Source organism: Planococcus citri, chromosome 2 (genome assembly GCF_950023065.1).
Source record: "Planococcus citri chromosome 2, ihPlaCitr1.1, whole genome shotgun sequence".
Taxonomy (NCBI): Eukaryota; Metazoa; Arthropoda; class Insecta; order Hemiptera; family Pseudococcidae; genus Planococcus; species Planococcus citri.
In genome coordinates, this window is record NC_088678.1 from 50,555,785 (window position 1) to 50,583,165 (window position 27,381).

Genomic DNA, 27,381 nt, shown 5'->3' on the forward strand with positions numbered 1-27,381 from the left:
GGGTTTTTCGAGGGGATTGTTTAATTGTTATGAAATCTAAAGTAGGTACAGATACGCATTCCCTTAGTACATATACCAAAACAAAACATGCTATAGGTATCTATTTTTGTTCAAATTCGTAGCTTTTTGAACTTAAGGTAGGTATCTAAGTCAAAAATAGTTGTACATTTTAGTACATTCAAACAGTAGGTATTTAAACAATAAAATAAAATTCAAAAAACCTGTCTTAAAGTGAACTTTTTTGAATAATATTCTTGTTTCATTTCAACTATCATCCCATTTCGAAATCCATAAATCTCGAAAATGTTGACTTTGCAGCTTCAATTCTTTCAAAAGTTTAATCTCAAAACTCATGGTGGAAAATACGTATTAAATTCCTAAAATTGCTGCTAACTCATTTTATTTATTTATTTTTTGAAGAATTTGGGGTCTGAAAATAAGCTATACCTATTTACATTTTTTTTCACTCGATCATAGCCAAAAGTGAGTCTCAAAACGCAATGTTAAATAATATCGAGCAAATAAACTGAGATGTTTACTTTCCTATTTCGGAAAAAAAATTAAAATCTTCACTGAAGAAAAACAAAAGTATGTAGTTTATGGCCAGAAAATGCAAAGAGTTGCAGTTTTCTAATTGCATTTTTCAGAGTTTTGTTAAAACTGTTGAAAATCCAAATAAAAAGCCTGTATAATCCTCAATTTTCTGGTCGAACTGCAGGAATTTTTTTGTGAGATAGATACCTTGGGTCTTAATTTATAAGCAGGTATCAAAATTGAAAAAAAAACAACGATAATTGAGTGATTCAAAAAAAAAATGGCTTTTTATGAGAAATGAAAAAGTAGTAAGTAAAGAAACGTGTGCTTCAAAATCACTTTTCGAGACAAATTTTGTGCCAGTAATCAGCTGGAAAGAGTTTAAACGACAAATTCACACAGGTATTTCCAACGCAGAATGTTAAAAAGTAAGCTTTATTAGGAATAACATATTATTTTAACACGAAATAAAATAGGTATAGATAATACTCAAAATGCATCTGGACGAAAGTAATGCGCCTAAAACCATAATATCCTAATTTCTGGAATAATTTTCACCTTTTCAATAAAATAATCGAGAAGATACCACATTTATTCATCAAGTATTAAAATTTATGCTGATAAATTTACATTTTCCTTGTGATTTTTTCGCACACGACGAACAGGTTAATGCAGAAAAAAAAAGGTAAAATGGAATAAAATAAAAACAAAAATCGTGTTAGTAAATTCAACCTGTTTTAATAGATTTCATAATTTTACAAGTATCTAGTCTTGGCGAATAGTCCAATTCTTAAAATTTTCGTAACAATATACGTAGGTACCTACATAATGTGAGGCGAACCCTAAGCTTGCTTTAAAGAATAAGAAATAAGAAACCATTGGCTGAAGGAATAATTTTTATTCACGTGACAACTTTCGTGATTGGGCAGCTTTCTCATTTGCTATTCACGAAGAATACGAACTTGCGCTATGTTAGTTTTATTTCAAGTAGGAGGTGCAATGGGTAGACTATTTCTTATAAAATATTAGCCTCATTTTTACTAATACCAGTGTTACCAATATTGAAAGCTTTTATGTAGAACTTTCAAACATCATAAGCCTAATTCTTGATATGATTTTATTTCAAAATCTACATTTTCCGAGTACATTTTGTACAAAAAGGTAACATCAAAATCACATTGATTCGATGAATAAAACTGATAAAAAGCACCTAAAAAATATCCCTATAAGTGAAACGACAATAAATTACCATCGCTCGCATAAAGATAATCTTTTATTTCACAATTTCACATGCACCTCGTGCTCGTGCTATAATGTAACGACTTCCAAAGCCACCAATCAAAAACAAGTCTAGAACAACATTTTTGTCTGGACGATTCGGTAACACTGTCCATCAACTCACACATCAAACTTTGACAAAATCATAATCTAAGTACCTAGCTTAGCTGTATTTATGTAACGGTGCTTTTTTTCGGTATTGACAATTACGACAAAGAGTATAGTACTCGGTGTAAATATAAGTATACGATTTAGAAAAAAAAAGTAAACTCAAAGGTGTATCTACCCCTACCTCGTATGCTTTTAAATGTACACAGGATAGTAGACGGTGACACGATTAAACGATCTAGACCTGCAGTATGTAACTATTCGCATGTGCAATGATACATGATCGCCGGGATACCACTTTGGAATCGGTTTATTTGGATAATTGAACCAATAATCGCGTTCGTTAGTCGGTTACGGTTCGTTTATCACTAATATTCGTGATGTGATAATTTTCGTATATGATCGTAGCGTTTTATCGAGTGATTGTTACCCTTTGAAATTTCATCAAATTATGACAGACATGTTGCAAGATGTGAGTATTGGTGATTTTTTTAAATATACCGATAATTTTGAGAAAATTTTCATTTTAGAATACGTTTATTTGAGTGTACCTCTTAGATTAAGATCATTTGAAAAATTTATAATTTTATTTTCATCAATTAGTTTTGTTTACACATAATCCTCATTTTTATCTCTTTTCGATGATTTTTTTCTCAATTGAAAAAAATCCAAAATAGACGTATAATTTTTCCAATTGAAATTCGATACGTTAATGAATAATATTCAACACCTACGCTTCGAAATTGAATTACCAAATAGCCTGAGGCAAACACCGAATACCCACCTAGCGTGCACCTATCAAAGAATGATAAAATTTATTCTTCGCACAATCTTCGAGATATTTATACTTTTCCAAGCGATTAAGTATCCGCCATGCAACACGATAGGATAGACTGCAACTCTTTATGCAAAAATTTTAAAACTGACTTGAAATTTTACTCAGGAATTCCTATAACGAACGAGTAGGTAGTTGGTATGCTTACATTATTCTGATGGATATACTTTTCAAACTGTAAATTAAACGTGTTTTCGATGTCTTATTTGTATTCTTCGTCGCTTTCGATTCGATATTTTGTCATCGAATCGTCGTTGATCGCTTAAATACCTCGAACAGGAATTCAGATTAGGTACACAATAAGAAATTTCCTATCATATGGAACTTGAAATGCAACGTTATTCAAGTTCAAATACTTCTTTAGTGATGCTCTTGAACGTTTAGATTGTAAATTAAGGTGAAATTTTGTATAGAATGGTTTCAAAAAGTGGGTATTATAGGTAGAGATAACTTAATATGTATGCAGATTTTTGATTTTCAAATTAACTTACTTATAATATGTGTATTTATAGTGATTTGTTAACTGATAAGAATCATTTCTGTAGGTTGCAATGCGAATAATATTAGAAATTTATTGTCGTATGGTTGGGTATGAGGATTTTGTCGTAAATTATTTCCATTCGTTAGGTAGGTATAAATACTATTTTATGTGCTGGAAAACTACTGGATATAGAAAAAAAAAAAGATGTACATACTTAAGTAGATTTGTAATTTGGGTAGAGTTGAAGAAAATAAAATAAATCTGTAATTCCCTCATGGAAAAACTCGTTGGCAATTGGTTTGAATTTGACAATTTTTGAAAAAGGTATAGGAAACTTTTCGGTTTACCTATTCTAATTTAGAAATCAGCCTCCCCTTCCCCCACTCTCGGCAACCCTTTTAATTCGGAGCAATCAAATTCCCCTTCTTTCATTATTTACCTACCTAAATCTTAAAGAATGTCAGGTACCTACTTGATTTTAAAACATCTTCTAAAAGTTTCCAACTCGAATTTCAAGGGAAATTAAATTTCTCTCATGACCAAAATTTCACGTGCCCGCAATTTTCTGATTTTGGACAACTTTTTGGAAATTTCAAAGGCATTATTTTTTTATTCGAAATTTGCTAGGTACCTATTTCTTTCTCTAGAAAACCCAAGCCCTATGCTTTTTTGAAAGAGTTGGATCTTTCCCAGTGAAATTAATCAAAATTTGCTCATCCCTATTATCGACTTGATTAAATTAATTGGTATAAAACGCAGACTTTCAATAAGATTTTAATTTTCTTCATACATTTTTGAAAGATTCATGAACTGTCGGAAAGGCTCTAATTTAGCAGAGAGTAGATTAATTCGCCAAAGTCAATTTTTTCGGTAGCTTCCTATCTACATATGACGATAAAATATAATTTTCGAGCACATCATTAGAATCCCATTATCATCCTGTGGGAGAGGGTGTTCGGCGTGACATCAAATATGTACTAGGATTTTCATACTGGAAACTCCACCTTGGCCATTTTTTGGTCATATGGTAGGAAATTTAGCATGAAAGTGAAACTTTCGAGTACCTACGAATACTTACCTCGAAAATTTTTCAATTTTTTTGCCCAAAAAATAAAATTGGATGAGAAATTTTGGTGGTAGATGAAAGTTTTATTCTTTGCAACTAATATTTCTCAACGTATTTCTCGTCATTATTATGCCAATTTTCAGAAATTCTAAAAAGGGTGGAACTTCCCTAAATATTTTTTTTAAAACACAGTTTTGGCAGCATTTTTCGTCCTAGGGACAGCCCCATTATTCCATTGAAAGTTTCTTTCATTACCTACATACATACATAACATATTTAGATTCTAAGCTGAGAGTCGTATAATTTTCATTTTCATTCTTTTTGCGATGATTTACCTAGCTGGATTTTAAATAGGTAGATAAGTAAATATAAGTAGATACCTATCTCTTTTTTCTTATGAAATCTACAATTTTTCATGAAAAATGTACATATATTATAGGTTATATTCAGTCAAAAAAAATCAAATTTCGAGACATTAGTAATTCACATCATTTTTCTTGAAAAGACGATTTTTGAATTTCACAATCAGATTTGTATTCAGGAAGCTAAACTGTCCCAGAATGAACTTCTTGCAATTATATTTAGCTTAATTTCTCAAAATTTGATTTAACTGTATTTTTCATGAAAAATTTTCAACTAGAGATTGTTAATTTTCTCTCTTGAATTATAAATTTTTAAAAACTTTTGCTCTAGCTTCGCTCGGGATACGTCATTTTCATTTCTCATGACCAGAATACTGATGTGGAAAATATTTACTTAATCTTTTGAAAAGCGTTCAGGGCAAAAAAATGACTTCTCGCATCAACATAATGTTTCTTATCGAGATTTAATTTCATTTCAAGACAACAATTGAACTCAATTTCAAGTACCTAAGAAAAATTGGTTTTGGAGAATCGAAAGCTCCTTGGTCTGGAATAAATTTTCTTAAATTTCACTGCATGGAAGTGGGTATAGTGCAATTGGTTAGGTGTTTAAAAAATATTTTTACTTTTTTAAAAATTTCCATTTTTGATGAAAAATGACAATTTTCAAACTGGAGTACCTATTCAAAAATTGTACAAAAATTGAAAAACAAATTTGAATAGGTAAAATTTGAAGTACTAAAAGGATATGAAACCTAATATTTTCCCAAAAATTCAAGTAGGTTATCATTGATACCGGAGATGGGTATCATAGGTAGGGTAATCAAAATCCAACATTTACAGAAACTATTATTGATGATTGGATATCGAACTTGATGATCCATTAAACCACATGGTAATGTCCCATCAATTTTTGTTTCAAAAATCGTTTCAAGAAATGGCCATAAAAATTTTCATTTTTAGCGTAGGTACCTACCTTTACGGTCTACCTACTTTGAAATTCTAGCCTTGATAGTTCTATAGAACGTTACAAATCATAGATACTTATGTGCACAATTTTTGCAAACATTAAAACAAAATGTCTTCAAAATTGCACATTTACAGTAGGTAATCCTGTTCCCTCAATGCTGCAACCGACCTCCTTTTTTGAAAATCCCAAATGAGCTAGCAATCTAAAAGCATATGAAACGCCCCAAAGAGTTCAAAAAACAGAGCAGAACACAAGAATGTAACACAAGTAGCCTCCATCTCCCCCTCCCTCCCTCCCTCCCTCCAGTCACTAGTTGAAAATCGTGATCAAATTAGTAATTGCGTGATTACAGATTTTCTTCAAGAATTACATACGTTAGAAAAGAGTCATTCTGGCTGAAAAAAATATGGCATGTTGAGTTCTAAAGGTGGCATTTTGAGCAAAAAATGGCATCTTAAGTTAAAAAACAGCATTTTGTGCCTAAATAGCAATTTTATTTATTTTTTTTAAAGTTTTGAGCCAAAAACAGCATTTTGAGCAAATAAAGTAGGTACTATTTGAGTCAAAAATATCATTTTGAGCCAAGAAATAGCATTTTGAGCCAAATCCACCATTTCAATAGAAAAAAATAGCGTTTTGAGTCAAGAACAGTATTTTCAGCAAAAAATCACCATTTTGAGCCAAAGAATTAGGCTACCTATATTTTGAGCCAAAAACAGAAAAATCGAAGTTTGAGCCAAAAATTGAACTTTGAAGCCTCCAGTTTCCTTTCTTCACCCCTCCTTTAATTTTCTGTAAGTGCAGTCGAGTTATAACTCGACGAATGAAACCTACATTCAAAATTCGAGTTTCAATCTCACCTACAAAGCACAACCAACTACCAACCAACTTAATCGAGGATACCCAACCACGTTCACCGGTGAATTGCAAGAATAATCTTGTCACGTAATCGTTAATAACGATTGGTTACCGGGCAATTGAGACGATCGAAGTTGAGGATTTCGTATTACAAAAGAGACGCAGATGCGGATTTTTTCGCGCTAATGAGGATATAATTTTTTCATAGCCTGCGAGCATTATTTAATAGTTAATCGAAAGATTTATTTCTTAATAGCGCACAAACAGCAGCGACAGCATCAGCAACACTCTCGCACTTTGAAAGATGCGACTATAAAGTTTAAACTTGCACATTGACCGTCCTTGATAATATATATGTACGAATGTTGGTCTTAGAACACTTTCAATAACCTCTCCATATCATATACGATATCTCGATCCACCCCCTTCCCCCTCCATTCCTTATTATGCATCTCGAAACGAATCATTATAAGTATATCGTACCACACATTCGTAAACATAGGCTAGGTACATGAAATTATGCAGCCTTTAAAGTAGAGAAGAAGAAAAAAAAAAACTGCATTGCATACAAATTACCATCGATGTATTCTTCTTCCTGCATTTTTGTTGATTTAAGTCGTCTAAAAGCCCTCTTTTAAACCTGTATTTAAACTCGTTGAATTAAAAACCCATAAACTTAATGATACGCTAACCACCCCCTCAATTACAATAATCTCGCGTATAAGTAATCAATAATTAAAGATTTTACAGCCATTGGAATATAGATGAATGGATGAAAAAAAAAAGCTTTCCTTAATTCAAAAAACATTTAAGTATTACACTAACGGAGTATTAAATTACATTATCATCAACCGGAAACTAATTACATTCCAAAATGTTAACCTTGTGTCGCACATAGTAGGTATTATTTATAGGAGTGGTCTACATCGTTAAATGTAACAAGGCCCAAAGGCATTAAATTACTTGGTCTACTCGTATATAATATGAGAGCAGGACCTACGAGATGGATTCGCTGTGCGCGCTTTTATTTGATGGCAAAATGTTGAAAAAAAAACCGAATTACTTTGTATGATTTTATTGTATATTTAAGAATGATTTTTACTCTTTCGAAAAAAAAAATTTAGAGATACGTGGGATATTTTAATATGTAGTTACGTGTCTCTTTTAACACATAAAAATTTTCTCTCTCTGTCTCTGTCTCATCTGCTCGAAAAAAAAAACGAGCTAGTTCTACAAGCGAAACTACTTTTTGGGTGTCCCGACGACTAGATGTATTTTTTCTATGAACGAGAAAATTCATCTTAGCCACTGGGAAAATAAAAAGACAAAAATAATTACTACTTTTCACCGGTGGTGTGGCGCGTATAACTAATTGCATATTTGTATCTCGGTAAACATTACAGAGAGAGACCTACGAATATGTAATTGGTGACTCGAGGCGTTCGGACGTTAGATGAGGAGGGAATGGGGAGGGAATCTTTGCATGTTCGTGTTAATTCGTCAGCAGCAACTACCGAAAAAATACCACATAACTAATTAAGAAATTTGAACGCGAATGCAGCATGCAGCTAAAAGAGTATAGACTAGTTAAGTATACTTAATCTGGTTTCGATAAAACGATGATAATTTTTTCACTTCAAGTGGGATATTAAGTAGTTGTGGAAAATGCTCCGTAGGCGTGTACTACTGTGGTCATTTATTGGTCGCAAAATCAGTCAAGTATCGAACAACTTTCGAGATTTAATCGATGGCAGGCCGTCATATGGAAATAACTTCATTGCTACATGTACATATATGCATGATTGTGTGTATGAGTATAGAGAGAAGGATTGTAGAGCACTATGGAGTAGAAATAAACGACGTTGTATTATTAAAAATATGTATGGAATTGACAGATATCGTGTAGACAAACTGACTAATTTCCCTCGGTGAGGTAGGAATGAAATTAGAAAATTGAAATACCGAATTTCATATTGTACATACAATGACACGAGTCCCAAGGCCTAATTTTTTTGAAACAGATTGTACATTATTTTTTGGTAGGTTTTGATGTCGAGATTGTTATGACCGATATGTAGTAAGACTTTTACAATTCAGGTAGGTATATACAAATTATTCGCTCGCAATCCACGATTATGGTCACTTATAGGATGAAAATAGGTAGTCTAATAATAATAAATCATTTCGCAAATATATCCCTAGATTGGGTGGATTAACTAGGTAGGTATATTTCAAAATATAAAAATTAAATATAAAATTTTATAATCGCTAGGTACGTGTAATATATGTGTATAAAATAATATATTTTAACATTGTGTTTGAATGAAAAATCTATGTAGCACCTTATGCAAACTATTACCCCGGTTACATGAGATAAATCCGTAATAAATTTATAGGAAGAGATCTTAAAACTAGAATTATTTCATTTTCCGCTATTTAAAAACTCACCATGACCATTTTAGTAGAAATATTGTAATACTGAAATCCGTTTTATTTCGCTTTACACGCATTATACTTGTAAATGAAGTGTGAATGGTAATAATCTGATATTCTCGGATGAATTCAGAGTGGATTTTTTTTTCGAATGCTGGGACTGTCGACTCGAGATACGGCGGTCGGTTCTCGTTCAAAACCACGCGGTGCGAGCGAAAGCGCTTCCTACGAAATTTTTTAGCGTTGAGTTGAAAGTTGAATGGTCTAAATTCTTTAATGTAGTATTTACGAGTAAGGATTATTATTTTGGTTCAGTGGGTGAAAATGTAGCACATGGTGCCTGCCTACTGAACTTATGCTGAAGGAAATTATCGGAAAGGTTTCAAAAACTTCTGCTTTGAGAAGAGGGTTATTTGGATGAAGGGTGAATGGATGTAGTAGTGACACAAAGAGTTAGAAGAACTTTTTGTTTAGTGAAAATGATGGACATTAGTCCTGAAACTAACATCGAGTTTCAAATTTTCGGTCATTCTGTACTTAACTTACTTAGCCTCCAGAGCGATTTTCGATTTCTCCCAAATTTTAAAATTTCTTCAGAAGGCAATGGCATAAAAATCAGTTTGGCAGCTAAAAATCAAGTTGTGGTTTATTCTGAACCCTTTTAATGAGTTTTTACATTAGACTCAATTTTTAAGTGGAATTGTGGACACCTCACAAGATGTTTTTTTTGACCACAATACGAGTACCATATTTCTAACGATAAATCTAGAGAATTCTATGTCAAAAAAGACCCTCGAGGTGTCCACCTGAGAATCGGCTCAAATAATGGTATATGCAACAAACCATTTGAGAGTAACCCACAACTCGAGTCTCAACTGTCTAAATAAATTTTCGTGCTTTCTGAAGACATTTCAAGATTCTGAAGAAATCGAAAAATCGTGCTGGAGTCTCCAGAATATCTGGAAATGATGAAATTTGGTTCAAAAGAGCTGATATGGTATTATAGTTCCGAGGCTAATTTCCATCATTTTCACTGAATTATTTTTCTGAAAAAAGCAAAACTGCCAAAAAAGGTCATTTTTGAATTTTTAAAAATTCGTCAAAAATCGAAAAATCAATTAGGGTGGTTGAAATAGTTATGGGGTTGCAGACCTTGCTCTTTCTAAACATCGCGGTCTCGTTTTAATCGGAGGCGAGCACCTCGAGAGATTCCCTTGTGAGAAATAATTCAAAACTGAAAATTGTCGGTGTTTTTCGAAAACTTGTTGCAGAAATTCAGACTGAAAATTTTTCGGAACTTTTTCGAAAACTGGGAACAAAGTAATTTAATCTTGGAAAGGGTCGGAAAGATCAAGTAAAATTCGAGCTTCAGACTATTCCTTACGAGGGGATCTATGTACCTGCTCTTCTTTTTACTGAATGGGAACCAGGGCTCAGGGCTGTTATGAAAAAGAGGAGGTGAAGGGAGAGATTTGGCTGCAGCTCCAAATTCCTCAAGAGTCAGAAAAATAAGATTTTCTCTCGAGACTTATTGATTTCAAGATTATTTACCTAATACCAAAAATCTTGGTCTCAAGATTTAGATTCTCCTCTCAAGGTGGATCTTTAACTTGGATTTTGAGATTTTCACGACTCAATATTTTCATCTAGATATCGAAAAATTCCCAACCCCTCCTGTTAATTCTGCAAAAACGAGCCTACATCCACTCAAAATTTTACTATTCACTTGTCCTAAATTACAGCTAATGAGACTGTCACTACAAATAGACCCTAAACTCAATTACCATCCCAAAAACAACCCTTCTGAAATTCAAAAAGGTCATAACCTTTCTAAAAAAAACATTGATCTAATAAACGAAATCTAAAACCCATCTCTTCATGAGTGTAATAATCCTGCAATTATATAAGTACCCTGAAAAAAATTTAATATTTTTTGCCTTTTAATTTCAAAAAAAAATTTGCTTCAAAATTTCGAGATTTTGTAGTCAAGATTTCAAGATTTCTCGTTCAATATTTATTGTCTTATTTTTGATCTCAAGAATTTTCTTCTTTATGGCTGGAAATTTCAAACTTTTTTTCAATTTTGAGACTCTAAGATTTTTAGGACTCGAGATGAGTCATTATAAATCGTATACCTACCTAGATTTCTAGATTTGACAAAATTTACTTGCAGTAAAATTTTAACATTCATAATTCTTTTTAAATAAACAACTGATCAAATCGAACAACTCGTCTTCCAGCTGCCCGTTCAAATTTGAGCTTCATATGCGTCTATTTTTCATTCCCAACGATCTCAAATTTTTAAAAAATTCTAAAATCGTCAATTTTTGGAACAAGTTATTCAATACTTTGTCTACTCCCTAAAATCGATCCCCCAAATCGATTACTACCTTTTTCGGGCCGATCTGGAGCCTCCAACAAAACTTGGCTTTTCTCCAGCAATTTCAAATCCCTTCAGAAGGCGTTGTAATATACATATCACAAGTTCAACATTCCCACATAAATAGGACCGGTGAATCGCAAATGCGAGATGACGAGTTGAAAAGTGTATTTTTATGCGTTGAAAAATCTTAGATTTTAAAAAAACTGATATCGTCAATTTCGCAACGGTTTTCTCAAACATTCTATCCTCGCAAATCGTGATGGACTCAAGGGCACATTTTTACAGGATCAAAAAACAGTACGTCGAATGAATGGAATTGCCATATCGTTTTTGGGGTAGTATTGTGGGTGATTGGAAACTTCTGGAAAAAAGATAAATTTTGCTGAAGTTTCCAGGTCAACCTATAAATGACGTGAAAAATGTCATTTTAGATTTTTTTTTTAAATTTGAGATTTTTCAACTTGAAAAAAAATATATTATTTTTTTCAACTCATCACCTCGGATTTGCGATTCATATCGAACATACGATCAGATAGTTTACAGCGCTCGAACTCGATTACAACGCCTTCTGGAGCGATTTGAAATTGCTGGAGAAAATTCAACTTTTAAGCTTTAGATCGGCTGGAAAATTCTGGCAATCGATGGGGGGGGGGAATTCTACTCTAGTACAATTATGTTCTCTCTTTCTGTAGAAAATCAATAGCCTATATAGGTGACTACCAAGGCTATTTCCGACATTTTCAAAAATTCGCCAAAAATCGAATAATCACCTTCAAATGCTTTAAATTTGGTTCTGAAGTCTGGGTGGGTGACATGCTCATTGAGTGAGTTAAATTTTAGTTCGATCGAAGTAGACGAGTCGTAAAGGTTTTCTTGTGAGGGGCATATGAAAAAAATTGAATTGTAGATCATAAAAATCATAAAATTTCCCATCAAAAGTGCAGAACGCAGTTTATTTTTTCTGAACTTTTTTGTCATGAAAAATGAAAATTTTCTGCAAATTTTGCATAAGTATACCTAGTTTTCATAAAGTTGTTAAATGAATTGTTTCATGGATCAGTTTATAATGTTAAGGGCAGCCCTGGATAGGTAATTCAAACTTTACATTTCGACAACTGTGAGCACTTGAGCAGACCATAAAGCAGGTTAAAATTTACTCATCGATAGACTAACTAGATCTATATGTATCATTGGTACCTACAAGTGTTTCAATACTTGGAAAAATTTTCGCACAAATTTACGTCAAATTTTCCAAAATGACTCAATATGACCCATTAATAAAAATAAATAATCGAGAATATAGATAAATTGGATACATATATTCCTCGGTGGTCGTTAATAGAGTTATATGTAGATAAACGTCTAAAAGGTACGTTATCATTACATTACCAATAAGATAAGCAAACAGGTAAATATTTGGAAACAATTATGATGCATAATTTGCCCGACGACGACGCGAAGTTCAAGAAAGGTTACCAACGGTTATGAACCTATTTAAACTAATAAACTCTCGTTCATTCGTGTATTACAGCCTATGTAGATATATTATTATTCTCAGGTACATGTATAGGTTTAGGTAGATAGAGGTAAGTACTACAAGTCAAAATTTGTCAATACATTGAATTGATATCAATATAATGGTACATAGGCGAATTAAAAAGTCGAAATAAACAAAAATAAAATATAACCTAGATATGTCTATGTCTGTGTGTGTGAGGCGGCACATAGCATTACAGACAAAGCACAGCAGCAGATAGGTTCAAGTACATAATTCGATCATGATACCGGAGCTTGACCAAGTAGACGCGTGCAACTGTGCCGGAAAAATATTTGGATATCAAAGTCGATTATTTATACCTTAATGAAACAATATTTTCAAATCCGTTTTATCAAACTGTCTGCGGGGGACTGAATCGAGCACGACCTCCTCGAGTCAATCTCGTTGATTATGGAAAAAAAAACACGTTCTGCAATAAATATCTTATTTTAAGAGTTACGTAAGAAAAGACTAACGTGCGCAATTCATAATGTTACATTTTTTGTTAGACGAGGATCTAGATTCTAGAACCGACCATTATCAGATCAAGTTGACGCTACTTTCTTAACAAACAAAATCTATAATAAATCGGTATTCAAGAGTTCGCGTGTACTATCCAACGTTTTGCCACACATTACTTCATTTATGTATGGCTGTGGCTGTAGCTACAGCTAGGTAAAGGTAGCTTGAAATATACACAGAAGACATACGTTGAGAGAGGTACCTAGACTGCCTACTACATCTAAGTAGATTATTGGATCATTACCGCGCACACAGGTTTTGATTTTTTTGTAGGTACACTATACATTATACACATCGTTTAAAAAACTTGTCGGCGCTATACAGATCGGTATATTGTGATTAGAATTTAATGCAATTGTTACAAATACTACACATATCACATACATATACGAGTACAACGACGACGTTCGAATTTCCTACGACGACTTCTGTCCAAGTCGAAGATTCGCGATCAAAAAACCTGCCTGCACCAGGCATAATATACTTATACCTGAGTATTCTCCGCAGGGGAAATTTCAATACGCGTTGCCAATTTTTCTACATGCCCTGAAAAGGAAACTGTAACATTTTATGTAATCAATTGTAAGGTATGAATTTTAATAGCGTCATTAACCATTTCAGTTCAATTATCCACCCACATAAGGACTATGGAGAGTACCTATATATAAAAAGCGGCCATCTCGTCTTACGTACGTTGTCCAGTGTCCAGTGTCCACTATATGTGTACTAGTAGCCTATACCTAGGCTGCTTGAGCGTTTAATTAGAAGAAAATCCTGTCTCGTAAATATACTATTATGGAAGATATAATTACAAATTCGGAAACTATTAGCAATATTGGGAATTTGATAAAAGCGCGAGTTTACAACTTACACCGCTTTCGTGTTTGTTGATGCGGTATGGAGATACTTTTACACGATTGAAATGAGAAAAAAAAATAAACTCGAAGTCGACTATTCCTAAACAGGTGACTCGTGTGAGCATGATAAATACACCATCGAACGAACTATTTTTATAATGAACATTTTACTCCATAAGGAAATGTATAATTACTTGCGTGAAATTTTTTCAATATAGAGTTCATTTTAATTAGCCTACAGGTTGCGAGAATAAGTTATTGCTTCGTATTTGTCATTTTTATCAATTTTCGTGTTGATCTTTTGATGCCTATTTGGGCGAATTTAAAAAGTTAGACTATGTAAAATATGGGGGGGGGTGAGAAATTTGGAGCTCTGAAATATCTAATTTGCTCACCGAACCAAAATTGTACATTTCATATAGGTTTACAAATTGAATTCCAAGAAAAGGTGATAGCCTGGTAGGAAAGTAAATTGAAAAGTTTTCACTGAATTTTTTACATTATGGAATTTAAGGCCCTGAAACATCAACACCTCGCCCAAAACTGCGCATTTCATGTTGATTTTACCAATTGGAATTCAAAAGTTTTCACTGAATTTGTATTTTTGTTTCAAGGTTGATAAGTTCCAAAGATTTAAAAAGTAAAAATGGTCATTTAATTTTGTAAAAAAAAAATAAGTATGATAAATAGGTAGGTACTTTTGGTACTTACTTTTGAACTACAATTTACTTAAAATTAATCTACATACAACAAATACTTATATCATCTAGCTCGCCAAATCAAAAATTCTGCATTCCGGTCGATTGAAGTCTCCAGCAGGACTAATCAAAATTTTCAAGTTCTTTTTAAAACTTTTACGGTAAGTACGTGATGAAAATTCATTTGGGCATTGGAACTAAAAATTTGGCTTTTCTTTTCAAAAGCTAATTAGTTCAAGCAGAAAATTTTAGTACATTCAAATTCTAAAATTTTGTGGTCAAAAAAATAAACTCATCTGTCATCACATAAAACATTGTTTTTTACCTCTCAAAATACAAATTTTTGAAATTTCCTGCCTCCGCTTCACTTGGACCTCGGTTTTTGTTCAAATTGAGATCAAACTTTTATAAAAATCCATCAGGTATTCAAATTTCAAAAGATGTGTTCTAACCAAAAAAAAACTTACTTTTCACCTCAAAAAACGTTGTTTTTCTACTTCTCGAGTGTACTTAAATTTTGCTCTCACTCCGCTCTGAGTCTGTTTGCTTTTCATTTTCAAATTTGAAATTTTTAAAAAAACATTCATTCTTAAATTTTGAGCTAAATACAAATTTCTTTAAAAATCGTTTTTTTTTACCTCTCGAAATACGAATTTTTCAAATCTTCTGCTCTTGCTTTTTTCGAGTCAATTTCTATCTCTTCTCTAAATCAACAAAAAGTCGTAGCAGTCTGCCGCTATGTAAGAGCCAAATTTTTGTGCCAGAATCATTGAGAGCTCTTGAACTACTCGCCTGTGTCCCTACACCCCCTCGGGCTTCGCCCAACTCTCTTCTTCCTCCCTTCAAAACTATGGTAACAAATCTGTTTTGGCCCTGAAATGGGCCAAATAGGGTTGGAAGGTTGAAACAGTCAAAAGGCACTTCGGGTACATCCACCCATTGTACTGTGAAAATTCGAACCCTCTAGGTTGGAAGGTTGAAACTTGCAAAAGGCACTTCGGGTACATCCTCCCATTGTACTGTGAAAATTTAGACCCTCTAGGTCAATTTGGAGGGGCTGTAGGCTGTCTGAAAAATTGAAAAACACGTAAAATAGACCAAAAATCCACTTTTTTGACCCTGGAGGGAGGTCAAATAGGGTTGGAAGGTTGAAACCTGCAATAATCACTGATGGGGCACTTTCCCATTTCATTCTGAAAATTTGAACCCACTAGAACAATTTGAGGGATGAGGGGGTCAAAAATAGGGGTAAAACGTGGTTTTTTCCACCTTGAATGGGGTGGGGATGACCTAGAAAGCTGAAATTTGGATATGTTGATCACAGTGAGGGTACTGACCAATGGTATGATTTTGGACCCTTTTTTGTTCATTTGGGGTCATATTATGCTCCTCCAAAAAAATGACCTTTCTGTAATTTTCAATTTTGACCCCGACCTTTTTATCCAAAGTTGGGGTTATCGCAATAGTCATCATTTTTTACAAAAATTTGGCTAAGAAAAAAGTTTTTGAAACTTCCATAAATTCAAAAGGGAAAATGAGAATTTTTCATAAGCCTTAAGCCCATTGATTTAAACTGACTGAAAATTTGCAAAAAACTACCTGGGGTCTGAAGTATACCTACTCAAAAATTAGTGAAATCATGATGAAAATCACTAAAAAAAAACTTCTGGAAATTGATCGAGTTAATGCTTATGGGTACATATATCGATCGGAAGAATCACAGAAATCGTAAACAAATGTGTAAGTAGTCTAACCATAATTTAAATTTCCCAAATTAATGTTTCGATTTTCGGCGAATTTTTGAAAATTCAAAATGTACTATTTTTTACAATTTAGGTATGTTTTTTTAAAATATATACTTATTCATGCAGTAATGATGATGAAAATCAGTACGGAAACTAATATCAACTCCTTCAAACCGAATATGTACCACCATCTCCGTCCGTGCTGGAGACTTAAGCACGATTTTCGATTTCTCCGGAGTTTTAAAGTTTCTCCACAAAGCGTGAATAATGGATATCAATTGGGATAGGTGTAAATCGAGCTCTGGCATGGCACCTTGACCTGTTTGAAGGGTTTATTTATACCTACCCATTTGAGCCGATTTCCAAATGGTCGCTCGAGTGGATTTTTTTGAAAAAATTAAAAATTTTCTGTTCGTAGGGAAATTTTTTGGAATTCGCAAAAATGGCTGTATCTTGTTCACAATCAGATTCTGCCTCTTCCAGGCCCCCCCCCCCATATAAATTTCAACATTCTGAGCCATTCTGGAGCCTCCAACGTGACTTTCGATTCCACCAAAATTTTGAAATTTATCCAGAAGGCGTATGCATTGATTTGGGTGGCAAAAAAACTCGATTATGCCTGCCCAAATTAATTTCCAAGTCTTCCTGGAGAAATTTTAAAATTCTGCAAAAATCGAAAATCGTGCAAGAGGCTTCAGAACGACCAGGAATGTTGGAAATCAATACTCCCATTAATAAATAAATACCTATTATAGGTAGGTAAATGGAAATTGAAGATTTTGTGCATCCTCAGTCCTCTACTATCATTTAAAGCGTGCATATTTGAATCCACGACGATGGAAACTTCGAATGCAGTTCTACTAAAACGGTATTAATCTATAAATCAACGATTAAGATATTTTCTATTTCAAGGCGACCGACGAATAAATTAACAAAAATTATCGCGAAATAATAACGATCGAGATTGCATTAATTATATACGCGTTAAAGTTATCAAATGCGTGCACACTCCTTTTACATGTATTTGTATACCTTCTACCTAGCAATAATGACTGTAGCAATAAGTAAAGATATTCACACTATACACAGGTAAAGATATAAATATCGAAAGTGACGTTTGATATAATTACATCGGCGAATATCGTACATAGGTAGGTAGGTATAAAATACGTGTAAATATTGCGGTTTATCGCAAAAACAGACAAATTATTATAACATCGGTTTACTCGTGTTTTATTCGCGTCGGCTTCACTTATTACGTGCATTTATACGCTATATCTATACAAATTAATGATCAGCTGACAGAATGATTTAATGCATTCGCGCTTATATCAAAATAATACCTATCCTTACACCTCTAGATCTACGTTACAGGATCAATATGTGTATATCTATTAGAAGACCTACAAGTACAGCTCATACATCAAATAAAATACGTCTATGGTAGGATGATAAAAAATAAAAAAAAGGTCTAGATTATTTAAATATTTATGATGTAGTACCTATCGCAATTTAAAAAAAATTACATCTTTTAACAGATTCTTATACATCTCGATTATTTAACGACGTGCTGCAGTCGACAATTTATAAACTGGTTTGTGATCTATATTTAATTATGTTTAATTAATTTAAACACGAGGCGTTCCATATGCAAGTAATTTTCGCGTCGAACATTTTTTTTTTAATTTTATTTTTTATATTGTCGACATGTTCAATTTTTTGGCTCACTTTCTCTCTACATGCACGCAGCATCTATACTACATACATATACCTTGTGGTACAGCATTTCAAATATAATTAGGTTTTATTTACGAAAAAAATACACATATTTTTACGTAACTAGCGACTGACCCCGATGTGCAAAAAAAAAAAGGTCTTTTATATTTGGCGTTCTGTTAGATTTTTTTTCCTAGAGCTCAAGAAAGTGACATTTCTCGTTTACAACGCCCCTAGAAAATTTACCTATGTGTATAATATAGATCACGAGCGACGAAATGCGAATCACAAGCGCATCCTGTACCACGTTGATTACCATTTTGTAAAAGTACCTTATGAAACAATAGACCATAATTCTTATCCAAACGTATCATTATAGGAAGAATTATTTTCATAAAAATTTCGATCGTCGTCGTCATCGCCGTCGTGTTACCTACCTAAAAATAATCGCGCGCGTGTTGAAAATGAAAAAAAAAAATAGAAAGAAAATACCTATAGGTATAGCATGCGACTCGATTTACATTCGTAAATATCTCGAAGCTCTAGTTTTGACAAAATCAACATCATGTATGAGATTAGACAGGTTCCAAACGAACGTCTGCAATCTACTTTATGATTACTTTACCAACATACCTACCTATATATATAAAACCTACCTATTTCAATAATGATAATATTTAAAACTAGAATAGTTTTTCTATCATCGATATGTATCTCGTTTGTGTACACATATAAAAGCTAACGCTAGTCTATATAATTCAATATATTGGCAACAAGATGTTGGAAATCACTTTTAAAGATTAGGTAACTCGTTAAAAGTCAACTTATAGAGGTATAGGAGAACTTGTTATTCCCAATAAACGAAGCCGACGTTGCACTGGTAGCGAGTATTTGGTAATTTTTGAATTTCAATACCTGCAGAGAGATAGGTACTTTGCGTGGAATTTGATTTTTTTAGGATGTGAAATTTCCTGCAGGATGATCAAAATGGCCTGCCTGGGCTGTATAATATAATATGATTTTTTATGAAGCGTAAAATCGATAGAGGAGCTTTGTCAAGTGTTCAGGCTATTTGTATGTGCATAAGTACTCACTTACTCAGCAGTGTAAGGCTACATTACATAGTCATACGTATAAATAATTACCAAACAACGCACAATTCATTTCACGGTTTAGTTGAGATACAATTTTTTTGTGTGTTGTGCTAAACAAGTAAACCGTGTTCGGAAATGGATCATTATAATATTTGAACTAACTGGCGCGTATCCTGTCACCATATAGTTTATACTGTAGGACCTTATAGGGAGAGTAATAGACTGAATTATGACTTTTGTAAATGATTTGGATATTCTGGTATAATCGCGGAAGTAAGTTTAATGGTATTTTTTTTTTTTTTGGGTAGGATATTGAATGCGCACTGATTCAGACAGTGTAATAAGACAGCAGATGGTGAAAGAAATGAAGTTAGAAATTGAAGTCTGTCTGGACTGTCTATGCTGAGATAAGAGATTTTTGATAAAATTATAGGCTTCTTGTCATTGTTGAATATTACGAACGTTGTAAATCTGAGTTCTTTTTCCTGCCATACAAAACTGCGGTTAGATTTTATCCGCAGGAACTTCAAATAGGTAGCTGCAGTCGAGACTAAAAGTGAACTTCTCAAGTCCTATAATTTTGGCTGATGCCTATGCAGGGCTCTGTCCACCATTCTATGCGGTTTCTGATAAATTCCGGAAGGACGTATTTATTTATTTATTTATTTTTCAGAAAAAAAATTGAAAAAATCTGTAACAACCACCTTTTGGATCACATCTGCAACAATTCAAAATTCTTGGAAAAGATTGAAAACTGTTTGAGGGCTTCGGGAGAGCTCAAAAGAGCTGGTTTTCGTGGTTCATCTTATTTTTGAAAAATTATGAAGAAATTGAAAAAATTGTCAGATACCTACATATTTGAACTTGACCAACTCGAAAAAATTGTCAGATACCTACATATTTGAACTTGACCAACTCGAATTTATGGAAAAATTGACATAACACATCATATTTTCATGATTTGAAGAGTGATATTCCAAAACTCGCTTTGTCCATTTTTATCAAAGTTGGGTTTTCAGTGGTACCTGGTAGATGAAGTATTAACTCACATTCCTACATCATCAACCTACCAAAATGAGGTGTTAAACTCACCTAAATAGTCAATTCAATAAAAATTTTAAAAAAAATAATGTTCCAAGACGCGCTTTGTCCATTGTTATTGAAATTTTTTTCAGCAGTATTTAGTGGATGAAATGTATACCTACACTCCTACATCATAAATCCACCCAAATAAAGTGCTAAACTCGCCTAAAAAGCCAATTTACCCGTTTAAAGGGAAACTGTTTTTCCTCTCTCCTGAAAAGTTGTGAAAATGGACAAAGCGAGTTTTGGAATATCACTCTTCATTTCTATTTTTTTTCGAATTGAAGACGTAGGAAACCTGTGGGATTATTGTATCCAGAAAGATAACTGGATATTTGAACTCAAACTCAATGATTTTGAAAATCCAACAAAAATTTCGAATGGGTTTAGAGCTAGTATTTTTGATTACCTACTTACGTTTAAAGGTATTGCAGAAAAGAGTAGGGGTAACTCATCAGCGTCTTCAAATTCTGATGGATTTGAAAATCTTGGAAAAATAGCACGTTTATAATTTTTTTAAAATAATGACCCTGTACTTCAAGAATCCCTAATTCAGCTCCCTATCCGGTCACGAGGCCCAAGTCTCCTGCTGAAAATCAACTTCCCCGTCAATTTTTGTCAAAATCGAGAACTTCTTTGCAGCCGTACTCCCCCCCCTCCTTCGCCTTACTGGTCATGCTGATCAGAGTAATACATTAATATTATGAATCAATTTCTGGGTAATTCTCAAAAAAAAGTTTAAAAATCATGTAACAGGTGGTTTACTTGAATATCTACTATTTACAATTGAAATTTTTTTTCGGTGGCATTGTGTAGATACTCGTACCAACTCGGGCATCACGTGCATATATAGTTTCACGTCCCCAAACCCCCCTCCACTATGGGTCAAGTCCCCCCAAACCCCGAAAATTCCATCGTCGTGGCTTGTAACCACTTTCAATTTTTCAACTGCATCTTCAAAAATTAATTACACTTTCACTTTTTCTGAGAAAAAAAAGGATACCTACATATCATTGTGTGATATCCAGAGTAAATGATAGAACCAATACAAATTTTCAGAATGATACTTATACCCTGAAATCGAGGCCATAAAAAGATGTAACCAGTTTTTGCTCCATCGCCGTGGCCAATTTTTGTTTATTTTTTCCTGGCTCTCCTATTCGACTTTTTTTGCGGTGAAATGGCTACACTGTATTGTTTCAGTGATAGCAGTACAGTGATCATTTCACAACCATCAAGGAAATGGAGTCACCCATTCTCCGAATGGTAATCTGTGAAAATTCTACAGATTACCATTTTTCAGATCCATCGCCGTGGCTTATCATTCTCACGTTTAAAAGAGAAATTTTTTTTTATTGAAAAAAAGAAAATATTCAAACGGTAAGTATTTGATGAACAGAACTTTGAAAATTGAAAAATTATTGATTCTATTACCAGTAAAACAAATTTTAGTTCTTTTTTTCTTACGTCGTGGATAGTACAGTTTGGTATTTCGTCGTGGTTATTGTGACTTTTTTGTCCACGACGAAGGAAAGTACCTACCTTATCATGTTTGAATACTCCCATTAAAATGTAGCTGGTACCTACTTGATGACCTTTTTGTGAGCTAAAGCTACTAATAACTGCTCCAGCTACGAGTATACCTATACCTACCCAAAAGTAGTGAACAGCCTTTTTTTTCAACATGTGACACCAATTTTTTTGAAGCCCTTACCCCCTGCCCCTATTGAAGATGACTTGGGCCTGAAGTCATTTTAGGGGTCCTGGGTATGCCTAGAATCCAGTCCCTTTTGAAAAAAATTCAAAAAAAGGTTTTCATTTTTGAAAAATTTTAGTACTGAAATTTAAACTTTTTTTGAGAATAACCGTTCTAGCAATATTACTGTTTTAGAAGTCAATTTTAAAATGTGCCAAAAAATTCCGTGCACGATTTTTAGAACTCTTGAGGCAATTTTTTTATTACGATTAAATTGAAAATCTGAAAAGAAAAACTATCCATGATGATTCAATCTATCCACACTGAATAGGTAATAATATACCAAAAATCAATTGATCAATAGAAATAAAGTTCAATGACACCCAAACTTGAAACAGAGGGAATATAGCAAACAAATCAATGAATTCTCGATCCTTTTAATTGATTACTTATATTGACAACATCGCTATAAGTACATTTCCAGTTTTTGGGACCCAATCAAATAAATTCTGGCTTATTTTTTGTGGGGTGGGAAGGGAGAAATGAGGGGAGAGGTTCTCTCCAGGGGCCCAAATTTAGAGATACACATTTTTTAAAGGTGTAGGGACTGTGTAGGGACGATCATATCCATAAAATTACAATAAAAAATTGATTAAATCAGAGGAATTTTTTGAAAAATGGAATAATTTTTCATCACAATCGATGTTTGTTAAACTCTTCCACTTCAACTCAAAATATGTATCTTAAAAGCAAAACTTTCTGGAGAAAATCACTTTACAATTTCTCATCACAATCAATTTCTATTCACTTTAGAACTTCATTTCAAAATATCTCAAAAAAAAACTTCCTAAAACAACACAAAACTCATTTTTTCTTCACTTTTTGTATGTGTAGTAAGATACCTACGTAGTTTCTCTCAAAAACTGAGCTTTTGTACAGGCAAATTAATAACATAATAATGGATAAATTGTCTGAATTTTCAATTTTTTCAAAATTTTGATCGAAATTAGGAACCGTTGTGGCACAGCTCAACTCACGTGCACTGAAATTCAAAATTTTCGCGACTCTGACTTTTTTGTCGAGTTCCTGATATTATATTTGTCAGCCTACCTAAGTATTTAAAAAAAGAAAAAAATTTGACTGCGATATCTTGTTCAAGTTTTAGAAAACATGAAAAAATTACAAGGAATTTTAGATTTTGAGAAGCTAAAAATGGATCAATTGAGTATTATTTTTATGAACTCTGGAAAAAAATTGATAAATTGATTCAAAAATTGACGTCCGGTTTAGGTATGTCTGATTTTTGATCTCTTGAATAGATTTCTGATTGTTTCAAGTCCTTTTTGTGGCCTTCTCAAGAAGATTTTTGGGTTGTCCAGTTTTAGAAAAATTGTTGTAGACAAATTAAAAATAAAATTTAGCATTTCTTCAACATAGGAAAGTATCAAAATCTTCTGAAAGCTCTAAAAGGGCTCAAAACTGCTATCAATCGGTTTTAAAATGTCAAAACTCAGAAATTAAATATGACCCACATTTCAGCATTCTACGACTTTGGTTTTATCAAATTTCAACTTTTTTCATAATAAAAGTGTACCTAAATAGATAATTTTTTTATTGTTAAGCAACAATAAAAATTGTACCTACCTAGCGAGAAATAATACGAACAAAAATAATGAAATGACGAAAAAAATAATGAATAATTATCCTTATGACATACTTGATGAAATGGACCAAATTATGGCAAAGGCAAATACTGGACACTTTTCAGGCGTTTATTACTTGATTTTATTGTATTTTTACATGACTTTTCGAATTTTATGATGTTTCTATGATTTTTAAAACACGTTTCGGTATGCTTTACTCAAGTTTTCTGTATTTTATTGAATTTTTTTTTGAACTATGACAACAGTTCTTAACCTCATATTCACTCAATTTTTTTCTATGACTTCTTTTGTTTAAGCTTTTCCCTGTTACATTTTAAAATCATTTTTTTGATCTCTCTTTTAGTTTTTGGAATATTTCAACAATCTGTTACAACACATCCAATTGGTTACATACAATCCATCAGATCCTTTAAAAAATGATCACGTCGCGAGACATCTCACATAATCATTAAATTTTTCGACAAATTTTCAAACAAAAACCAAACCCGACCAGATTAAACATATGCCCGTTTAAATTTTCATTTCAGATTTGGCAAGATATTGAAAGTTTTCTGCTAAGTCAGCCAGCAGGACCTCAAGCGTTACCGGTAGCCATAAGTACATCGTCGACGATACCATCGAACCTAGACTGCGTTCTGGAGCTGAAAAAAGACCCATGCCCGGATAGCGTTTCGTGTTCTTCAAAAAGCTGCAACTCGAGTTACCGTAACGATGAAGAGGAGGAATACGTAGACTTAGATTTCCTAATAAACTATACTGCCGAGCAGCACAGCTTCGACAACGTAGGCTCTCATTACATATCGTCGCAAAAATGCGAACCAACTTGCAAACCTGCAGAAGCTCCTGTCTACGGATCGGATTGCCTTCACCACCAGGAGAATATTAGTTTGTATAACGAACCTGCTAGTGCTAATAGTGCTAGATCGCAAGATGCTCAACCTGCGACTGTAGCGTATAACGCACTAATGACCATATTTCCATCACAGTACAATCTAAACTGTGGTCCGGATACTATGTCACCTCCAGCTAGTCCTGATCAACCTAAGTCACAAGAAGAATTACTCAAGTTACTATCGCATAACGGTTCGTTATACGCAAACTGCGACTATCCCATTGAGAAAACCTTGTCCAAGGTGATGACTCCTCCTTCCTCTCCGAATCTAGTCGACGATATGGTTAAATTTTGTACTACTCGTAACAAATCGATAGCCGCTTGCGAATCGCTAAAGAAACCTCCTAGAGGCGATAAACGTACCATTAGGAAGAAAATCACCAGCCACAGTTGCTACCATCCAGGATGTGGTAAAACCTACACGAAATCGTCGCATTTGAAAGCTCACCTACGAACGCATACTGGCGAAAAACCTTACCAGTGTAACTGGAAAGGATGCGGTTGGAAGTTCGCCAGATCTGACGAATTAACTCGCCATTATAGGAAGCATACCGGTGACCGGCCGTTTAGATGTAGGCTTTGCGAACGTGCTTTTTCACGTTCCGATCACTTGTCGTTGCATATGAAAAGACACGTTAATCTATAATAGCACCTCGCAATTAATCGATACCGTGTGAAAATTTCAATTTTTTTGTCATTTTCTTCTTCTCAGAAGATTTTATTATTGTTTGTACCAATACCAGTGTCTTGTGGTATTCATTTTGCTTTTACAAAAATCAAATTTAGTATTATTTTGTTAGTATTTTTTTAGGGTTTTTATTTCGATACGTTACGACTGCGCTATATGTTATGGTAAAATTTTGTCTATTTGTTAATTTATTTGATATTTTGTTGCCGATTACGTGGTTGTTCGGGCCAACTTTCTCATGTAAATTTTAATATAAGATTTTATGTATCTAAGTACCTACCTAAGTCTAAACAGTTATCAGCTTTCGAATCTGTACACGTTTAACTTTGATGATGTGAAATTACGAAAATTATTTTCTAAACGGTACCTGAGTCAAAAAGTGAGAAATAATTTTGATAGTTTTGTCGAAGAAAGTGTCCTCTTATACCTACCTAATGTTTAAATTTCATTTTATTCAAATATCGTAATATGTAGGGTGATTCGTTATATTTTTTCACAATACCTACTTGTAGTGATAGAACAGGCTGAAGGGAACAAAAAATGTCATAAGTAGGTATATTTTGAGTTGAAGATTCACAAAGGAGAGATAAGGATCCTCGAAGGGTTACCAGTTTATTAAAACAGCTTCAACTCTCAATGAAAATTCAAAGAAAACAGCATGCAACAACTATTAGGTATAGAATTTTGGCATGTAATGGACATTTCAATCTTTATAAAGCTCTATAAAGTATAAAGAATGGAATTTTTCAGGCTTAAAGTCATTTTTAAGATTGTTTTTTTGAGTAAATTACGTATTTCTATAGCTAAAGTTTTATTTTTTTTTTTGAACTCATTTGTGACTTTTTGAATTTCTTGGTCAGTTCTATCAACTAACGAAATTATTGTAAAAAAAAAAAAATAATAATAGCGAATCATCTATACCAAAGTAAAAGCAGGTTGTTGACCTAAATTATTGTATTTTTCTAGTCTTCTTTTGTATTTTTTGACCTATTGAATTTTATTTATTCGACTCTACACAACATATTCGATTTCGAGTGAAAAAAAATGATAATTTTTAACTAGTCATTAATGATCTCAATTTAAAATTGAGGTATTAAGACAATCTTAACGAAATTCTCATGTACTTAAACAATTATTTTCACTCAGCAGCAGTATATTTTTCAACAGAGGCACTTTCTCGAATATTAACTAGAAAAAATGGTCAAAATTTAACGAATTGATTGCATTTGAACGAGGTATCGATAACAAAAAAATTGTATTAATTGACTTTTGATTTGTAGTATTTTTCTTAAACCCTAGGTTTTTACGAAACACGTTCCCCTTTGTACGATTAGTACTCGTTTGTATGATATAAAAAATTTTCTATAAATTTGTTATATTTTTATATAATTAGGAATTTGTTCGAATGAGGAAAATAGCATTGTGAATGTGTAACATAAGTAAATGTATAAAATGCTAACTTTAAAATTTATTGTAAAAGATTTACAAAATTTTCCAGTAAGTATGATCACGTTCCAAAGGAATTCGATGAATGTTTATTTTAAATATAACTTTCATCAATTTCGCAAGTTTTGTATAACCTGTAAATGAATGTTCTACCATTGTTGTTTGACCAGTTAAATTTTTAATTTATGTAATGAAAATAAAAAAATAAAATAACGCATACTTTATTATTATATTTTTTCATCTATATTAGAACCATTCAAACTTCTAAGAAGGTAGAGATAGGTATAGGTAAGTATGAAAAACTCGTGCAATTCTAAAAAGCTCAAAACGTTTATCTTTTTCTAAAAACTAATGCTTTTTACGATGTGCTTCGAAGAGGGAAAAAGGCCATAAAATAACAAAGTTAAGATTTAAATTGAGCAATATCACGATTTC

General features: G+C 33.0%; 1 protein-coding gene across 1 annotated transcript; it reads left to right on the top strand.

Moving 5' to 3' along the window:
- Positions 1 to 1,959: 1,959 nt before the first annotated feature.
- Positions 1,960 to 27,163, top strand: LOC135836315 (Kruppel-like factor 3). The gene is made up of 2 exons (XM_065351079.1): positions 1,960 to 2,392; positions 24,448 to 27,163. The coding sequence occupies exons 1-2, from the start codon at positions 2,372 to 2,374 to the stop codon at positions 25,456 to 25,458; spliced, it is 1,032 nt and encodes a 343-aa protein (XP_065207151.1). The 5' UTR covers positions 1,960 to 2,371; the 3' UTR covers positions 25,459 to 27,163.
- Positions 27,164 to 27,381: the final 218 nt, after the last annotated feature.